The 20,926-nt window shown below is 43.0% G+C and overlaps 1 protein-coding gene across 6 annotated transcripts in view; it reads left to right on the top strand.

Annotated features, from left to right (window-relative positions):
* The window catches only part of KALRN (kalirin RhoGEF kinase), a 1,569,312-nt gene that overhangs the window by 1,530,629 nt on the left and 17,757 nt on the right, over window positions 1-20,926 (top strand). For 5 of the 6 annotated variants that reach the window (XM_085647304.1, XM_085647302.1, XM_085647305.1 and 2 more), the window contains 6 exons: window positions 3,089-3,254; window positions 5,192-5,313; window positions 8,003-8,134; window positions 9,116-9,280; window positions 17,510-17,588; window positions 18,757-18,957. In XM_085647304.1, coding sequence (XP_085503430.1) covers window positions 3,089-3,254; window positions 5,192-5,313; window positions 8,003-8,134; window positions 9,116-9,280; window positions 17,510-17,588; window positions 18,757-18,957 — 865 coding nt within the window. The remainder of the gene's footprint in view (window positions 1-3,088; window positions 3,255-5,191; window positions 5,314-8,002; window positions 8,135-9,115; window positions 9,281-17,509; window positions 17,589-18,756; window positions 18,958-20,926) is intronic. The other variant, XM_085647301.1, reaches the window with a different exon arrangement.

Genomic DNA, 20,926 nt, shown 5'->3' with positions numbered 1-20,926 from the left:
AAATGGAGAGCCCAATAGGGACCCGTCCCAGCACCCGCTTTTTATAACTGCTCAGCGCACTGGCAGGACCTGGCCCACTTAAAGCCCTGAATGTAGGCATTGTAAGGAAGACAAAAAGGGACAAGGCCAGCGAGGACTGGAGGGAGTGAACAACAGGGGGTGTGTTGGAGGTATATACACTGCATGAATCTCTCTTGTGTAGTGTCTGTGGCGGTGACCGTCCCACATTGAACTGTCCTTGAGCTGTTTGTGATACAAATGCTAAGCGGTCGTGCTGATCATGGCCACCTCTGCGCATGTGCAGTGACATACAGGTACCAACAACTAGTTACTCTGTCACACAGAATGAAGCAAGCAGCTGTAGCCTGGAATGTTCAGTTCTTTTCAACACAATCCAGTTTGGCGGTGCGCCCATATGTCACTTCCTGTATTCTAAAAGGATGGGGGCCACATTGTTCCAATTTGTTTATTTTTCTGTCCATTTATCTGAGCCTCAGTTTAACTCTGCAGCATGTTGGTGTTGCGTTCCCCAAACTGTTTGGGGTCAACCCCGTTGATTTTTTTTATGCTCTAAATAGAAACCACAAACTTTTCACTGAAAGGGAAAACTGGTAGGTATCTCTCCTGTCTCCATCTGAGTTATGCTTGCATCAGGAAGGGTGTTAGGAGTCAGAGAAGCTTCTCAAAGAACCTCTCATTTGGAGCTGAAAACGTGGAGTCTTGAACCCCACAATTAGTACACAGATGCTAAAAGTATTGTTATTTTAGTACAAACACATTTACTACAAGCATGTTTCTTACAAATATTGTGAGAATTATTGCCACGATTATTAGTAACTCAGCGACCAAAATTATGTACAGATGAACCCTAAATAAACCCTAACCATATTTCATTTCACATAACTAACCAATTAGTATAATCCTTACATACGTTCTAACTAGCCAATATACAGCTTAGGTTATTTTGGAATGTCTATGCCAAGTTCATTATTCACCCATATGAAGATGGAGATTCATCTCTCAGCATCTCTGTAGCGAGTGGTCCATCTGCCCGCCCCAACTACTGGTATCTTTTATACCTTCTTCTTACATGGTAGCATATGGAGCGAGAAGGGGGTCTGCTTTTGCTCGACTTTTGCTTGTTTATTTTAAGAAACAATGTTCCCTATCACAAAAGAATAGGCAATGTAATACAGAACAACATAATCTGTGCAATTTTACAATCAAAAGGAGAATGATTAATTTGAAACAAGTAATCAAAAGGACAAATAAATCAACAAAGTGCAGTGGGTATAAAAACGCGGTTGGAAATCTCTAGATTTCCAGACCACAGGCATTTATTAATAATGCAGTGACTTGCCAACAATTACATATTTACATTAGTCACATAAAAGATCACATCTTGTGCTCCACATAAATCAAGGCAAGAGCAATTGGAGTCAAGTCTTGCTCGTGGTACGTAATGCTTTAGTTCAGAGTTCAAAAAGAACAAGCATTGGCATAGCCAATAGGTCTTGCCTTTGGGACCTTATAAGTGTTTAGCCATGCAACAGTTGCATAACTAAATACTTATAAGGTCCCAAAAGCGAGACCTATTGGCTATGACAATGCTTGTTTCTGTTTATTACTGCTCTGTAGTAATGGCGGCACCCATGCTTTAGCGTAAACATCTTAAGCTAAAGTCGGGTGCTGAGATTGCTTCAAAGTAAAGAAATAGACAATTCTTTACTTTTGAAGCAATCTCAGCACCTGACTTTAGCCTAAGATGTTTAAGCTAAAGCATGGGTGCCGCCATTACTACATAGAAGTAATAAACAGAAAATAAAAAGCAAGCGCCCGCTTCGAGAAATGGCTGCCCGCCACAGTTTGCAGTGCATGTGTGCGAGTGGTGCACGTGCAGCAGTAATCACGCCATATGGCGCCTCTGCTCAAGTGCGCGCCCGCGCACATGCACTGCAAGCTGTGGCCGGCAGTAGCATTTTTTGAAGCCCTTACTTTAAGTCTCGCCAGAGCAGCGCAAGCGCTGGGTCAGGCGAGACCTAAAAAGGAAGCTGTCTCTATTGTATCTTTTAGCTCATCTGATACAGAACTCTGCAATTTGATTTATAGTTGTGGCGAAAAGCCACAGCTACAGTAAAAGCAAGATTCTGCATAGTGTAGAAAAAATACTTCTCTGGCTCCTTTACATGAGAAACAGAAAATGCGATATTAAACAGGCCTGTCTCCTAGGGAGGTCTGTGCCGTAACATTTAGTAAAAGCCACGCCACACGTCTTAGGGTAACACACACCTAAATCTCAACAGTTAAAGTTCCCAGATGAACGTTAAAGATATTCCTTTAGTGTCACTTTGTCAATCAGATTACTGAGTCTTGGACCCGATCAGGCGTTTGGGGCTGATTCAACTGAGAGTTAATAGTCACTGCAATCCCTTTTTGGTGGCATTATCACGGCTACTATTCATGCAGCAAAGGCTGCCCTTTATAGTTGGGCAAAATGTCTAGTAACAATGCCTGCACATGAGCATGGCACATCTCCATACCCCCCGGCCACGTTTATCATTCCTCTCAAGGTGTCTGGTACCTCCATGCTGAGGTCCAGCCCACCTCGGAGTAGGGTTATTCTTTTGTGTGGCTGAAGTCAGTTACTAGGAGGTAATCTACGTCATTACAGAAGTCCTCTGGTAATTAGAGGGGTGTTCCACAGGGTCCCACCAGCACAGTGTATCTGTGTTACTAATTCGGATCACCATTTTTAGTGGGCTATGATGTACAAACGCATCAAGTTGACTTTTCATGTGATAAAATGTGACACATAAGGCTGATCCGTTAGTAGGCAGGGCACATCACATCTAAACCTCGTGACAGCCAGTATTATCAAAGATCAACTACAAGAAGTGTTTGGTAAGAGTTAGAAATAGAGAGAAACATTAAAATGCACACTTACAATTATTTGACCTAAGTCCTGGAGTAAAGTAAGATTACAAAACACTGATTGGGTAATACCCGGCAGGAAGGCGCCGGCAGATGTTTGTTGTTTGAACCCTAGGACTGGATTATTAACATGTTCCCTGGATGTGTTTTATTGCAGTTGCGCCAGAATTCCTTGTGCCATTGGTGGACATCACATGTGTGCTTGGCGACACGGTAACCCTGACTTGTAAAGTATGTGGGAGGCCAAAGCCAAACATAACTTGGAAGGGGCCTGACCAGAACATCCTTGACGGTGACAACAGCACATACACTGCGTCCTCCTGGTAAGGAAATGCTTTTTGTAGTAGTAGTTTGCACATTGTTGCAGTCTGAGCAAAAAGATTCACAACTCTTCAACAGACATGTAGCTAAACTTGCTGCCTATAGTCAAGACTTTCTATTGTAAGGGCATGGGGCCATATTACGCACTGTCATTGTTTGCGCCGCGCTCACCTTTAAAAAGGTACGTCCAGCACAAACAATTACAATGTGCCCTATTACAATGTATGTTCAGCCACAAATTTGCGTTGCCCCCAAGGCAGCGCATTCATGTGAAAACACTGAGCGGCTGCTGGCAGACGCTCCATGTTTTCACAGTGCAGGCGGCACCTGCCTGCACTTGTAAAGGGCATTAGAGATCCCCTTGCAGGCAGGTGCAGTCAGTGACTGCACCCACTTGCAAGCGGATGTCTGGGGGGTCCATAGGGTCCCCTTTCTCCCCCCCCAGAGGTCTGCTCTCAGATGGCACACTCTCAGTGCACCACCTAGAAGATGGTGCACTGTGAGTGCGCTCCCTAAAATCTTGTTTGCCTCTGCACCCACGTCTGTAATATGGCGCGTGCGCAGAGGCAAAGGAATTCCCTCAGTTGCATAGGGCACACCCCTCTGCAAATGAGGGAAAGCCCCATGAAGGTAGCGCTGGCGCTATAAGTACGCCAGCGCTATCTGTAATTATAGAAGGGGACGCACAAGCATCTGCGCCCCCTTCTGTAATACCAAAGTGCCCCGGGGACGCGCAAAGCTTGCACAAACGCCCGTTGTGCCCCTGTGGCACTTATTGTAATACGGCCCCAGATGTTCAAATGTATTTTATGGTTGCAAAGTCTGTGATTTGAAAAATAAGAGGGTTTACAGCTGTAATATATTTTTCCATATTTACAAAAGGCCTTTTAAGAATCATTAAAGTTTTGCCAACTCATACTAGAGCTTTTGTAACCCTGTCTAAATCGCAAAGAGGAGGGTGCATGAAAGGGGCTTCCCACTCCTATCTACAGTTCAGGGAGGAATTGTTGTTGCAAACCTTTGATCGAATTCCAACATCTCAAATGGGTGGTATCTGATTCACAAACGAAAACCCATGAACCTGTTACTCTTTTTGAATCATCGTGGCAGCCTTGGGGGTGGATGGCAGTACCACTGACTGCTATCGCTGACGTTTTTCCAAATGGGAAACTTTTTTTCACCTAAACGGCATCAGTTCCTATTGCATTGGCTGTTTTTTTTAAAAAAAAGTTTCCCTTTTAGAAGTGCAGAAGCTGGAACAGAGGTCTGCTGTCCTTTGCAGGACTCCATCCTTGCTTTTTCAGCCAATCGCAGCCTATCACAAATTGTGACCTGCCTAATAAATGTTCATTAGGCAGGCTGTTTTGTGAAACCTGCAAGTGTTCACATTTTGATGACACCATTTAATACCTAGATTGTGTCGCGAATAGCATTCCTATTCATAGCTCATACAATAAAAGGCGGGAGAGAAGGGCTTGATTTATTAGTCTCCACATGTGGATTTCCTCCCTGGGAAAGTCCTAATAGAGAAGTAATGGGACTCGTCACTGAGAGTTTTATACCTCAAAGAGACAGAATTCATCTTTAAAGATATTGCATTTGTAAAACCTGAATGAGGTTGTAGTGCCACATGTGTTCTGGAAATGTGGGACAATAAGATGTTACCTTAATCGAGTCTTGCGAGCACCATTGATTGGATAACTTTTTTAAAGTTCCTATGTGTCGAATTCTGATGTGAATACCATGGGACTCACCTGTATGGCATTTGAAATATCTTTCCATGTCTATGCTCATAGAGACTAAGCGGTGGAAAGAAGTGTTGTCCTAAACTGATGTGCTTATATTAGGCTGCTTATGTGACATTGCCCAAAATGAATAAAATTTGTTTGCAAAAAAGACCAGTTTTAAAGTTTTAAGTTGTTTCTTTTCCTTATACTAGTGACTCAGGAGAAATCTTCCTCAAGATCTGTAACCTGATGCCCCAAGACAGCGGAATTTACACCTGCATTGCTTCAAACGAAAACGGAGTGGCATCGACGTCTGCTACGATCAAAGTACAAGGTACCATTGAAAATGTTAATTTACAGAGGACATTTTAAGTTGAACAGTCCAGGAACAAAGATCAACACAATTTAAGCTACAACGCAAGGTGGCCAGACTGGGAAGTTGGTCCAGGGAGTCCTGGGACCTTGTGGATGGTCGAAAGGGCATATTAGGTGGCACCAAGGCCCAAAAGGGTAATAGCCGGAGAATCCATAACAAAAAATGATGAGAGGTAGAGACTGCACTTCTACTACTTTGATACCAGGGCAACCAAAGCAGCAAAAGTGCAGCAAAATTCAATGTTTTACTGTTTCTACTGAAATGCAAATATTACCGATAATGGTGTTTTATGGGTGAAAATTGGTTTTATTGGTTAAAGTGTGTTCTAACTGAAAACCTGAAACCCTAACCATGTTGTAGGTAAATATAACCGTTTCAGAATAGGCTTTCAAGGCCAGAAGTAGTAAATACCCATCAAGGCACTATTACATTCTTCCCCAATGCAGATGCCATGGCTCTGGCCTACATTTTAATACATGCAAGATGCTATACTGCATTTAAAGAAGAGGTCCACGTAAGAGCAAGAGAGCCATTCAATTGCAGCAGTAGTAATATTCCACTTTTCTTGTTCTTTCAAATAGCACAACCTAAGTTCCTCCTGCATTTATTTTTAATTATTGACTGCATTATCCTTTTTATGTGTTTCTTCAATAGCTTCTGTCACAAATATTGATATAATTTTAACAATAAAAGCAGGAAACTATTGCTTTGTCAAGCTCTTCCTGCAAGTCCAATATGTAGAGCCAAAACTCTATTCTGCTTCAGGCCATTATGTGTTGGCTTTCTTTGTTTTCATTGGCTGCTCCTTTCCTAGCTGTACCCTGCACCAAAGTTTTGCATTAAGATTTATTAGTAAAGATGCTAAATCCTACATAATTCCCAGTCCACACAGATTAGGTAAGAGTCAGTGAAATGCTAAATAACAGGAACAGATATTTACCGCACCTTTCACCATTCCCCAGCTTTTCAAGTTAATGTTAGCCTTCCAAAAATAAGATTGAGTCATGGGATTAAAGTTTTTTTTTCTGTAGCCCATTCTTCTAATTTGATATAGCAATTAGTGGGAATCTTGCATCCCCTCAACTTGTGATTTGTTTACGGAGTTTTATATAGCGTGAACTTGACCCAAAGGTATTGGGTATCAGAGCGCTTTACATAGCACCAGTTGCGTTACATGAGGACACATTCATTTTTGTTGGGCACGGGGAGATTAAGTAATCTTCCCAGAATCACAGGATGTTTAGCGTCATTGCCGAGACTCGAACCCAGTTCCCCAGATTAGAGGTCGACCGCCCTAGCCGTTAGGCCAACTCCTCTCCCCGATGGTGATATAAACGATAAATGACCACCAAGTATATATGTAAGGATATTGCAAATCAATAAGACATACTGCTACCACACTGAGGTAAGAAGCTGCAGGAGGACAACCTCTAGAAGTTACACAGAACTCTGAAGTTACCACAGAACTATGAGCAGTTCACCTTTAAATGAAGCCGATGACTACCTATGCCTGGATAGGCCACGTTCTGCTTTATAAAAACAGAAGACTGAGGCAGCCTAATTTATATGTTTCATTTTTCTGGGTGCCAACACAATGGCCAGAAGAGGATGACTAGTGGCATTGGGTGCAATATTACTCTAACTGCTTGCAGGTCCCAGGTAGGCTGAATGTCCCCAGATCTTTCTACTTCTTTTTGCAGTTGGGAGGCAGAGAAAGGCACATGGGTATGGCAGCCTGGTTCCTTGCAGTGCCAACCCGATAAAAATACCAGTGCACCCTAGCACAGTGAAACTATACCCATTTGTAACTAATTATTACAGGTGAGTAGTGATGTTATTTCCTTTTTACAAGTGTGTTTTGACATAAGAGTGCACCTGTAATAAGAAATGCAATTAACCATTAATTACATGAATTAACTCCATCCATTCTTCTATAGGGGCTGTAAAATGTCTACCTTTCAAGGAAGGCAATATCACACCCAATCCTTTAAAACACATAGTAGTAAAAATCCCAATACTTTTCAGCACATAGTAGTACAAATACTAGTAGTATATCCAAGGCCTAAAAGTATGTGACTAATTTCAGTAAATCCTATTGAATTCTAAAAGATCTGTATTCACTCCAGCTCTTACTCCTGATAGTCATGTTGTTAATGATTGAACGTACAATACTCTGCTTCACGGTAGATGGGTGCCACTGTCCTAACTCTTAAAGAACAGTAACATATGATCCCATTTCTAGCGAGTATGAGGGTTCTAAACATGCCAGAAACTCGCAATAGCTGTACATTCAATGATCAGAAAAAAGTTGGCCATTTGTGTTCCTTCTCTCGCCAACTGCCACCTGTATTATATTTTTTCAATATTTTATGTACATTTTCGTGTTAGTTACTATATTTGGCCTCCACCTTAATTTTGGCAAGATATGATTTTTGCTCTTTGCAATGTCTAACTGTAGGTTCCTGATGGCATTAGCATTTCTAACACATTTTATAACACCGTTTCCACGTCCCTACTACCACAGATCCAACACTATGCACTCTATGTGCTACAGCAGTGCTGATTGTAGTTAGGCGTAAGTTACTCTCTTTCAGTTGTACACAGCGGGTGAAGTGTGTGTGTGACAGTGGCCTGTTCTTGCCTTTAGGTGTTCCGACTGCGCCCAGCCGCCCCATTGCTCAGGAAAGGAGCAGCACATCGGTGATCCTCCGCTGGCTGCCGCCATCCAGCACAGGGAACTGCACCATTTCTGGCTACACCGTGGAGTATCGGGAAGAAGGTATGTCCTCAAAGGGACTTTGCGCTGTGCAGAATCCACTGTGTCAGAGATGCAGCACTTTACTTCTGCTGATCCAATGCTGTCCGCGTCCATTAGCCAAAGCTATGAATTAACACACACACGTCTACAAACACAACCAAGTTCTCCCATGTTTCAGCTCTGAGACCGACATCCACCGAATTCAAATACATCAATTGCATTTGAACCGTCTTTCATGCAGTTTATACTCCATACAATTTGGGAAAACAGTGTTGGGCTTCTCAGTCATTTCACCTACTTTCTTCCACCTGTCGGGATAACAATACCTACAACATGAAGTGTCTTCTTTCCTGTTTCTCCTGCTGTTTTCATTGCTTGCATGTCAGGCATTGGTGGGCATGACAGTGGGACTGTTATGATTAATTTAAGCATCATACCACTGCGTCTTCCTTTTCTTCTAAACACTTTACAGGATACTAGTGCTGCTTTCCCCCAGGCTGCTAGTGTTACTTTTCTCCAGGCTGCTGGTGTTACTTCCTGTTCGAATAGCTGGACGGGAAATGAATTGCCTTGCTTGAGTTCACTGTGACTGGCTGTGGGGGGCGAGGGGGTCCTAATCCACAGTCGCTTGTACATTCCCAGTCTCAGTAGGGCTGCATTCCTGGCCAGACACTTAATCTGCACATCAAACTGCACCCTCCTGTAATAATGAAGCCAGTTTCTAATCCCTTCCCTGCAAGCCTTCCACATGTGACCCGATGCTGCTTCTACAGTGAGAGGTCCACACCCTGACGACAGTGAATCGCCTCAATACCTCACTGCATCAATTCTTCAGCATTCCTTTCACGAGAAGGTGCCACATTCAGATCTAAAATGGCTGCCATCAATGGCTCTCCCAATCAGAATACGTTGTGTTTCTAGAGTTGCAACATCTGATGTTTACTAGCTGTCTGTAAATGATGGTTTCACGGTGTAACAGGTTCCCTTTCTGTTGGATGCCAGGGTCACCTGTGTGGCAGCAGTCGGTCTCTTCCACCCTGGACACCTATCTTGTGGTCGAAGATTTGTGCCCAGGTGGCCAGTACCAGTTCCGCGTCAGTGCCAGCAACCCCTGGGGAATCAGCGTACCGAGTGAGCCTTCCGAATTTGCAAAACTTCCAGACAACGGTGAGTATTTACAATAATACCACATTGTAACATGGAACACACTGGGGGTTTGAACAAAATGAGCACCACAGTTCCTGTATCTACAGACATATATTTGTGACGTTGCTGAAACTAATAGAAGTGATGGTAAATGACCACAAAAATAAAAATAATACAAATATAGTTCCATTGTGGCAGGACCTATTAATAATACAGTCGGCAATGGGTTCTCTATAATCACCCAGGTGCAGAAGGCCTGCGATGGCCTAGAATTCAACTGAGGTCCTTGCATAGTCCATTATATTTAATGGGAGACACCTTGTTTAAAAACATCAGCATTAATACATAGCTACTTTTCCATCAGTCAATCCCTTTCCCAAATTCCAAAATAGAAGAGAGGTATAATCAAACTGTTGACAATGGCCTCGGCACCCGCGCTGTATTACAGACGTGGGCACAGAGGCAAAGAAGCTCGCAGGAAGCGCACTATCAGTACGCCCCCTGATGGCATCCCTCTGGAGAGGGGAAAGCGGTTCCCTTGGACCCCCCAGACATCCCCTTGCAGGCGGGTGCAGTCGCTCACTGCACCCTACCTGCAATGGGAACTCTAATCCCCTTTAAAAGTGCCGGCGGGTGCCACCTGCACTGTGAAAACACGGAGCGGCTTCAAAGCACATTCGTGCTAATATGGCGCATTTTCATTGTTTACTCTGGGCGCACTTTTTAAAAGGTGCGCCCGGCGCAAACAATGAAAATGCGCCTTTTAGTGTAATATAGCCCCAGGAATATTGCTTTAAATTATTTGGGGCTGAGGAAGGAGAAGAACAAAAATGAAATGTATTGCTTTACACGGTGGATTACAGAGTTGAAGAGCTCTTTTTGTAGCTCAGGAAGTAAAGGTGGTGTTCTATAAGAGCAGAGGTTGCCCCAAGAAGTGGGAAAAGATATGGTGCCCCTGGGAGAAATACAGATCCTAGTGAGTGGGTGGAGGCCAGGGGGATGTGGGCCCGGGTGCACAAGATGAATCCATGTGTACTGTGTTGAACCGCTCAGGATATCTGCGTTTTGCTGTATGGACACGCCAATACACCCCGCACAACGGAGCATGTACAATATATGATGGCCCGCTGTATGATGTGTATCTGACTGGAACTGTTTTGTTGTTTAATAAAAATGCCTTTAAAAAAAGGATGGCGTCAAACCCAGGCAAGCCAAACGACAACTCCCTGGGGAACCACCAAAGATTGTATGGATATATGCACACCTCTAACATGGAATTATGCATACATCACATGAACCTTTTACCCAACATCCCCACATCACTCCTGGTGCAGATCGCAGCTGATCCATGGGATCATGATATCAGCTTAAAGGGAGAATGTAGGGGCCATATGCACCCAAAATTGCAAATGAAATATCTGCAAGACATCAGTTTTCTTTAACGTTCGTATGGTGAAGTTGACTGTCCCTTTTTGCCACTCTGCGTCTTGGAAAGGTCACAGGACTACAGGGAAGGGGGACAGTCATAGAAACTTAAAAGGTTTTGTCAGAGGGCAAACTGATGAATATCCTGAATAAAACCACTGCATTACCAATCAAAAAGGTTTAGCATCATGCAGGTATCAGAAGCACTGATGCATCACGGCAACCAAATGGGTTCTATGGGTAGGACCATGAGCAGAAAACTGCAGAGAAGTAACAAGCACTGCTGAGAGGCCTCAAAGCTGATCATAAGACATTCTTAATTCTTAGACTTCCTAAAGTGAATAGAAGACATGTGACGGGGATGCAGCATGGTAATAGGTTAGTCCGTCTTGGTTAAAGAAAAACAAAAGAGGTGAAAGTCACGTCTACTCCTTTAAAGGAACCAAAGAAGCCCCCCCCCCTTCCTATAACCTCTCAATTGCAGGAAGTGTGTGGGAGGGAGCTTTATCCTGTGCCCAAACTGTCTCCACAACGAATGGGAAGCGACTGACATGAATCGCATGGAGCAGCTTCGGGTCACCCTGGCAATGACAATTGCAAAACAAAACATTGCCTGAAAATGGGGAGCCAGGAAGACCCCGACGCTAGGGGAGTGGGAAAGAGACAGGGACTGGTCATCTACGAGAGTAGAGGATGCCCCAGGACGTGTCACCGGATATGGGATAAATGGAATGCCCACAGGGGTAATAAATGTGTCTCCCCCACCAATCAGATGGGTATAGCTGACTTCGGAAGGACTTCTCTGGAGGGCAATGGCATAGGATTGTAATGTGTCACGAGTGGTCTGATCTGAAATCTGTAACGCAAACTGTTCCCTTATAACTTGTGATAAATGCTGTTATAATTGATCAGATACTGTATAACTGAATAAAGTCCAATTGAAAGAATAAAAAAAAAAAAAAAGAACTCGCCACTCCTCTAGTATCCCCTTGTGAGTGATTTGGAATGGAGCATTCTCCCCTTCTCTCCAGCTCTGCCGCCAGGGGGCGAGCAGTGTAAAGCGAGTTAATGAAGCATATTATGAGTGTTGCTGGGTCCCTGCATTTAATAGACAAACACAACTACTGTGAACCAGAAAACCCTGCTCACAGCGTGCAGCAGGAGCTGAGACAAGGTTTCTTCAAGCCAATGAGTCCTTCCCCCTCAGGCAGCCAGGGGGGGAGTGGAGTGTGCAGTAGGGTATTGTAACCTAGACTTTGGCCCCCGCTTAGTGTGGCATGCGGTAATCAACTTGTCCTATAAACCGCAAAGAGCTCACTCTCAAGAAGAAGATAATACATAAGACAGCAGAACTCTGCATCTTCCAATGCAGCCGAATATAAGCACAGGAGTGGTAGTGGAGGCGTCAATACCTGTGTCTGAAGGAGGAGCTTCATCTATGCCTCATAGCCCAACAATAAACATTGATCATCTGACCCATCACCCTCAGAAAAGGGTCAACTCTTAAGCAGTCAGCCTGGCCCTGCCCTTACACAAAGCATAGAAGGCACACAAAACCAACATCAAGAAGCTCAGTCTGGAAGCCCCCTATAAACCCCTCCATAATGTGCCTGCATCAGTAATTAATCATTTCAAAATTAAACCAAGGGATGTCCCCAATCCCTCTACAGATTAAAAGGTTGAAAACTGCCAACTCATAACAGTTTTTCAATCTTTCAAGCAAAAAGGAAATAGTTGTGCCGGTGCAGGCAGTGATACATCTAGTCCGCAGACTATAGCGAAACTCTGACTCTTATGCGGTCTTTTCAAACAATCCAATGCGAAAGACTCTGGGTTTTATACCCGTGAATGAAATATTACCTCATTCCGACTCTATTACAAGTCCCCACACTCAAACTATAGACAAGTGCACCATAATGCTAAAGACTTCGTAGACTTGTCAAATATATAATTATCGTCCTCACTTCAGCTATCAAAGACCTCCTCAACCTGCAAAGTCCTACAAATGTGAACACTTTCGTAAGCTTCACCCGAGATAAAGCAGGCATCCAACAACTATATGACCTGTTCATAACCAGCCCCTCACCTACTCATGATTTAGCAGATGATCTAACTAACAGCATATATAGTTCAATCAACTCTTCACTGGCAACGGCCCTTATGGTCCTATACTGGCGAAGGCACAAGTTTGAGCCCCTCGCCACGTGACGTGCAACTCCTAGCTCGACAGCAACAAAAGCATGATCTAATTTCAGTCACAACCAAGGCTCAAACGAATCCTTGCGTATGCTCTCCAATAGTTGATAAACTCTGCACTCTGCCATGAATGTTGAAATAGCTTATTACCATTAATCTGAAATCCGTGAATACATTGTGTGACAAAACGATGTCTATTATAGCCGTGTCTTTAAAAAGGGAGAAGACAAATGCAGGTCTTGACTTTTCAGCAACCATACAGCTAATGCAAGATAGCCAGCAGGCTCACGTCACAAAAACAAGCGACAAGTCCTCTTCTGATGAATTGCATTTAATTCATTCTATAAATTAGCAGGAAGGAAAAGACAAAAATAAAGTCTAAAATAAATACTAACTTCAAAAAGGCCCTAGATTTACCAAAGAACTATACGAGGGAGAATTAAACCTATGTCACCATAGTAAACAAGCAAAGGGAGAAGAAAAAGTAACTACAACATTAAACTAGAAAAGGAGTAAACACTCAACCCTGTAAAAACAAATCTTAGCAACAGATAGAGCTTAGGTCAGAGTCACTCCCAATGTTATCCAACACACTGACGGTGAACATCGTTTACAACGCACGTGTTACAATGCGTGTCATCACAACAAATGTTTTACAACGCGAAATCCATTACAACGCATGTCATTACATTGCATGATCCAATACAACGCATTCCTCAAAGTAACGCCCCAGCGGAGTTAGAATAGTAATTGCGTTGTAATGGATTATGCGTTGTAATGACATGCGTTGTAACAACATGCGTTGTAATGGATTTTGCGATGTAAAACATTTGTTGTAATGGCACGTGTTGTAACGCGTGTGTTGTAAAGTGTCATATTCCACACTGACACCATCTTTTAAAGCTCCTCCCATTGATCATCATTGCTGCATACCCAAGGGTCAAACTCAAAAGACCTCTCGAGAGAACCAGTCACAGGAAAAGCCTCAGTTATCAGCATTTAAAGAATGTTCCATACCAACTCCAAAGGAGTCAACTAGGTCTAACGCTGGACATCAAGGGAACTATTACCAAACGCTGAAACACAACAGTCGAATCTTGGGTCAAACACAGACAACAAAACACTCAGAGCGTCAGCTGTGCCAGAATAAAATCTGAAGGGGGCGCTATAATGGATGCCATATTAATCTTCACGCTGGAATACAAATCGAGAGTAAGACCAGGCATTTTAAACAGAATGAACATATTGTCTTTATTAGCACATATGCCGGCTTTATGGGCACTAACTACACAAGACATCATAAGCATTCATTTTCCACCACAACTATCGACTCCTGAGAGAGAGGCAACATCATATCACCGTCATATGGGGAACTCCAAAAATAGCGGAGATGTCGTATAGTGGATCAGGGTAAGCGATAGAGAAAAATTCCCTGACATCTTGCCGCCTAGTAGACACGATCACCCTCTACATTAACAGCAATAATCTTAAAAGGATGTCTAGGTGCAGGGATTCCTCCCATGACATGAAAGGGGCCGTTCAGATTACCATAAGGAAAGGAATTGTCCTTCACTGCCAGCCCCCCCCCCCCCCCCCCGCCCCCCAACCAAAGTAACTCAGAGAACCCAGCGGACTTGAGCTGATTCCATCAGCCCTGTGACCCAGCACCAGGGCCAGTTTTAGCTTTGGTGACGCCCGGTGCGACAATCATCAATCATTTTTGGTGCCCCCATTACTTCCTCTTTGGATTCTCTCACTACCACGGGGCCAAAGTACCCCTCATCTCTCCAATCATAAGTTATTGCTAAACACAGCAGACCCCCTGAGGTCAGCACCTCCTCCACAGGTCAGCGCCCAGTGCGGCCGCACCAGTCGCACTGCCCTAAAGCCGGCCCCGCCTAGCACCAGCTGGCATCCCTAATGAACACCTGAAATGCACATAGTCTGTAGGGGAAGAAGAAACACATTTCGGCTGTTTTTCTCTGTCATATCTCAGGAGAAATAAAATAAAACATCACAAATAACTTTACCAGAAACTTTAGATGAATTCTTGCACCATAAATTGAAACACTACAGTAAAATCAAGTTTTGTTAGTGTGACATAGCTAGGATAAGAATTTTGAGTTAACATCGTGTTCAAGTGAAGGAAAGAGGGAAGCCTTTAAGTGATTTGGGAGAGAGTGGTGGGACACAAGAGGGCAGATTTACTAAAATATGGCCTGCCGCTGGTGTCTTTCCCTGCAGTGTTGCACAAATAGACTGTCTAGCGCCACTCAGAAACCTTTGCACCATACAGCAAAGGTGTGTGTGATATCTAGTATAGATTTTTATTACTGAAACTGTACCCCTCCAGTAGAAAATTCTGTGCCTGGACAAATTTTTTAAATATTTCACACATTGGATGTCTGCTGTATTGTGTGGCACACATGCAATGTGTTTAAAGTTAATAGAAATATGATTTCTCTAACTTTGCACCTGCTTCATTAGGTGTTATTTGTATGATCCGGAGACTAGTCTAACAGTTTTAGTACATAGGGCTTTGTATCGAAAAAAAGGTGCTTTAACTGTGCAAGAAAAGCTTTGCTTTGGTAAGTACCCTATCAAGACTTTACGCTACTTTGCAGTATTGCAAAATCTTTATAAATCTGCCCCAAGCATCTTTACTGATATTATTAGGAAGGGTGGGGCAGGTTGCATTGCAAAGGGTGCCAAGAGAATCAAATGTTTTTGAGGACGAGCATTATTAACTGCCCAGAAGGTTCATGGAGCTAAATGTACATCTCCAGCGTCTTCGGTGATCTACACTTCATACCTCCACCAAGGCCAGCAAAGCACACCATTCTTCAAAGGCCAAACATTTCAATGCCACTAAATTGGGTAATAACACTTTTCATTTAATGCAAATGTCAAAAGTGCCAAATGAAGCCCTATCTAAAAAAAGTAATTATTATATTTAGTATGGGCCCCCAATGGCTCCTCTTGGCATACATACCTAGTCCATTGGATAATCTTACTGGGATGTTCATGGAAAAGAATCACACCATACAATTGTTGGCGAGTCGGTATCAACAGGGTAGTGTTTGACACCTAGGGCTTTGAGGTAAGGTCTAAGACAACAGGAACGCTTGGTAAAATAACATTGAGTTAACACAAACCTCTCAAGCCAAACAACACAAAATGATGGCCAATCAAGGGAGAATAAAGCCTCAATGCAGTTCCAGTCTAAATCCAACTGTGCGCATCTGCCAACCCAGCCGATGTAAAATTGAAGGTGTGTTAAGTTTCAAGAGCTGTTCTTTGGACCTGGGTGAAGGCTCCGACTAGACCTAGACAATATCCCCAAATATTCCTCTGTTAATACCGCCGGCTGTAATTTCCCTTGATCACCGGGGTACTTGAATCATTTTGGAACAATGGCCGGGTGGTGGCAAATGAGCAATTAGCCTGGTGGCGCGAGCACTGCCATGATGCTGTCCCTGCTTCCCCTGGCGGCCTGATGGGAATGGGCCCTTGGCGAGGCACCCTGGCCCTTCGATTGCCTCGCTGGTACCGTTGTGGGAGAAGGTGCTATGCAGAGGTAGGCTACCGCCTCCCTCCACCATGGTGTAGTAAAGGACAAAGTTCCCCCTAGCTGATATTTTCCTTTCCATTCAAAATTCATTGACTGCCAAATTAATACTGACGAAAAAGCTTTCATTTTTACAGCCAACGTTTTGCAGAGTCTCAACGGCTCATATGTGTAAGAACTACTTTGTCTTTTGGGAAAATGATACTGTGCTTATCCGCAGTACCGGTACTTAATTGTCAACACTGGCACTTATGGCATCTGCCACATTGTGGCGCTGTTTGTGTAATTTAAAGACGAGCAGAACACCATTTTTTTTTTTTTTAATTCATTATATATTAAACACAACAAATACCTTCCTCATAAGCCATTCTTATAGATTTGGGGGCCTCAAACGGTCTGGATTGTCTCGCATTTAGTCATGGGATGGTTAGTAGTTGTGTAGGTACGTCATTGGCAATGCTGGCCGGGCCAATGGGTGGTGCAAGCTGCAGTGGCCTCCTGAGAGGGCCCTTGCACTTTTTATTTTTACAAATTAAGCACAGAGGCTACTAAATCGAAATGAATACACACATATGTGGCTCCATTTCTGGTTAACACTAGAGGAGGGCTACATGGGATTTAATTTAAACCGTGACTAAAGTGTGCACATTTCATATTCCTTTGTGTGCACACTCCAGTCGAAGAAGAACAAGCATTGGCATAGCCAATAGGTCTCGCCTTTGGGACCTTACAAGTGCATAACTAAATACTTTTAAGGTCCCAAAAGCGAGACCTATTGGCTATGCCAAGCGGCCGTGCGGCAGCGAAAGTGATAGTGATCACGATCAAACATCAAAGCGGCCGTGCGGCCTCATAAAGTGAAAGTAATCGCGGTAAAGCGCGCCGCGCGCGCCCGCGCACATGCACTGTAGCTCTAGGCTGGCCTGGTAGCACTTTTTGGAGCCCTCTCAATAAGTCTCGCCACACCAGCGCATGCGTTGGGTCAGGCGAGACCTAAAAAACAATGTGTAATGGGGTGATCTATTTTACATGCTTCACGTCTGTGTTCTTTTTCCTTTAAGATACAGCAACGGACGGTTCCACTGTCTTATGGAAGGACAATTTTGAATTCGCCTACACTGAGCTTCAGGAAATCGGCAGGTAATCTACTGTTATCATCAGCTTTCAAAGTGAAGATGAGAAAGTGGAGCATACATTGGTGACACAGTTCACAGAAAAGTTTGGAAATCAGAGCTCACAGGTTAAACCCCTCGCATGGGTGAAATTTTAAAGAACTCACGAAGACTTTCCTTTGAAAGTGGCACATTCCAGCCATGGTTCTCCTCGAACACATTAGTCAGTTCCGACAATCGACCTTGCAGAGACATCTATGCATGCATAATCGTATATATGGTACAACTGCACGTGGGGCAAGGCCTTGCCATATGTGCGAGTATACCTTTTCCCATTCCTTTTTTTTGAACAGGGAAAAAAATGTTCCCTCAAGGAAAGCCACCATTTACTTTTGAGGGTAGGTGGGTTATATTTCTATTCCCACCCCGGCAAGGGAGTTATTCTTGACAGGAGTAAATCAACAGCCATTTCCAAGTAGCTGTGGGTGGGTTGAAAAGAAGTACGTGAATAACCACAAACACTTACGCTCGTGGGTGTGTCCTAACTTTTCAGGGCATCCTGGGATTGTAATCGGAAGGTCCCACCTACATTCTTCTTCAATATGAACGAGGATGATGACAAAAACAAATCCTACAGACTTTGCTCATCTAATTTTGATTAAAATCTGAATCGAACCACAGTTGTCTTTTGGTGCACCCTGGTGTTTGTGAGCATATTAGACAATAAATTAAGTTTTGGGCGTTTCGGGGACTAATGCTGACATTATAGATTTGTAGTGCTCTGGTCCTGTTATCTCTTTTGATTTCTCTCTGGAATGATCCACGCTTTACAGCCACATCGTTAAAGGCTCTTACTTGAAGGAGTGCCATGGTACTAGTCAGCACTAAAGCAACCTTTGTGGAGCGTTAAAGTTACTTGTTTAAAGCAACCGGAATGTATTTGTAGAGAAGGACAAATTAAGTATTCTAATACCTTCAGTTGCTATGCTGTGGTTGAAGGCAGAAATGAGAACTAAACTCATTATAGAAATGACAGCTTGATGTAAAATGTTAAAAATAATTTTAAAAACTGGGGTAACCCAATCTGACTTTATTATACGTAGCATTTTAACCTGTGATAACTGTACCTAAAGTCCACAAAGATTATTGCTGAATCATGTATGTGTGTCTTCTGGTATATTGATTCTTTTTTGCAGGGGTCGATTTTCTATAGTGAAGAAATGTATTCAGAAAGCCACCAAAAAGGATGTCGCTGTCAAATTTGTCAGCAAAAAGCTGAAGAAGAAAGAGCAGACGGCGCATGAAGCAGCATTATTACAGCATCTCCAGCACCCGCAGTATATCACGCTCCATGACACCTACGAGTCCCCCACCGCCTACATCCTAGTCCTGGAGCTGTGAGTATCCGCGCAGTGCACTGCCATTTTATATTTTTCTTTGTCTAATATATGGGCTGAGGACATCCAAAGCAACTAAAGGTACAAGCTTGCAACGTTGGCTAAGTGCCCACTGGAGCTTAGGTAACTTTGGAACTGGTTCACTGAATGTGGAAAAGGAAAACAAAGAGTTGCTTTACAATTTATTCAAGAGAGGGTACTTCTAATTAATCAACATTGAGCATGGCCAGAAACACATTTCCGCTGTCTGCCAACTAATTGGCTATCCAATGGATTCTAGTCCTGAAAACTCTAGTTCATAAGAGGGTAATCCTAGCATTACCTGGCTTAATAAGTAAGTCATAATAGCTTGGGGCTTCTGGCACTATAAAGGGGGTACCCAAAACATAAGAAGCCACAGTATTACTGTGTTATCAGGTTTAATGAGCCATTAACATAAAGGTGTTTGTGAGCACTATAAAGTTATGCTAATCTCCCCATGAAATCAACCCTAGTCAAGTAACGCAACAGTGTGAAGTATGGAAACATTCCAATCCCAAGTACCTAAGGGAGGATGCTGGGGTATTACCTGGAATTATCAGACACCATACAGACTGCTGGCGCGGAGGCCGTGGTTACATAATTGCATTCAATAGACCTTTGTGGTTGACTGAGAGGTCAAGGGAGTTAGCATTCAACACATCACTAATTACCGGTGTAACCCATTTGTCTACATAACAGACCAAGAATCAGTAAATAAAGTCAATACGTTTTCTTACAAGTTAGCAGTTAAGTTAATGTAAATGTATCTCAAAACCATGCTGTAAAGATACAGAATAACAACTGGGTAGCCGAACCTCCTAAAGAAGTTCAGGCTCATCAGTATGAGACAAACAAGAAGTTAATTTACAGCATTACAAAGAATTAACAGCAGAATCTGGTGCTCAGAGAAGGGTCTTCGATCTTCTCTCTTAAACATGAATAATGTCTAAAGATATCTAATTTAGAGGATACAACTATCAAAAGTGATTTAATCTAAAGGAGCCTCAAAAGTCGGGGAAATACAGAAAAAAAGAAAAATGAGGGAAGCGTGTGGGAAGGTGTAGGCATTTCAGAAGCTCGGTCAAGAGTTTTCTTGGGGTAGGGAAATACATTTTAGCCTAAGCCACACTCAGGCAGGAATCGGAGGGTTAAGCATAGAGGTCTGTACCTCTCATAGTCCAAATGAAAAGTGGCCAACATCAACCTTTGAGAACACCAGTTAATACCACACAAATCATCTGGGTAACACTCCTTGATGAGACCATCAGGGGCTCCATTGTCCTCTCCATTCTCACGTAGCAAACTGTAATATTAACATATTCTCCCAGGCCAATCCTGAGACCAACATTGTCCTTGGGTAACCACAACACCTCGATACATTACACCAATTAAAACGCTCTGGCTCCCTGTGTTCTTTTCAAGGTCTTCTTCTCAGGCTTACTATCCCTAATACAGTATTACATTTATTCTGAAACTAACAATCAAGTGAACGTACCTGCAAGGAAAAGGACACGCAGCAGAAATGGAAAAGCTATATTTTCTTCAAAAAGAAATACAGCCTACTTGGGTCAATTAAAGCATATAATTCAATGGTACACATTAATATGTGTTGTCTGTGCACATACAACTACATATAAATGACACGTCAGTACATAAATTCAACATAAGAGTCACGTTGCACTTTAAGTAAAATGTAAGGAAACTGTAAATGAAAGAATATAAGTTAGACTAAGGACTATATTATGATACTAATGCGAAAACATTAGTGCACACGTTTACATAAATCTTTCTTGTTTCTAAAGCAAATACAATTTAATAGTGTGAAGATGATTTTATCCAATCTCTAAAGACTACATTTCATTTTACGGCACACTGTATAGGATTTTCTAGTTCTACAGTGAATTCACTTCAGTACTGAATTTAAATGCAACGCTTTACATTAATAAGT

Source organism: Triturus cristatus, chromosome 3_2, assembly GCF_964204655.1.
Source record: "Triturus cristatus chromosome 3_2, aTriCri1.1, whole genome shotgun sequence".
NCBI classification, from domain to species: domain Eukaryota; kingdom Metazoa; phylum Chordata; class Amphibia; order Caudata; family Salamandridae; genus Triturus; species Triturus cristatus.
Note: the sequence above shows the minus strand (reverse complement) of the source record. Positions and strands in the feature narration are given on the sequence as shown.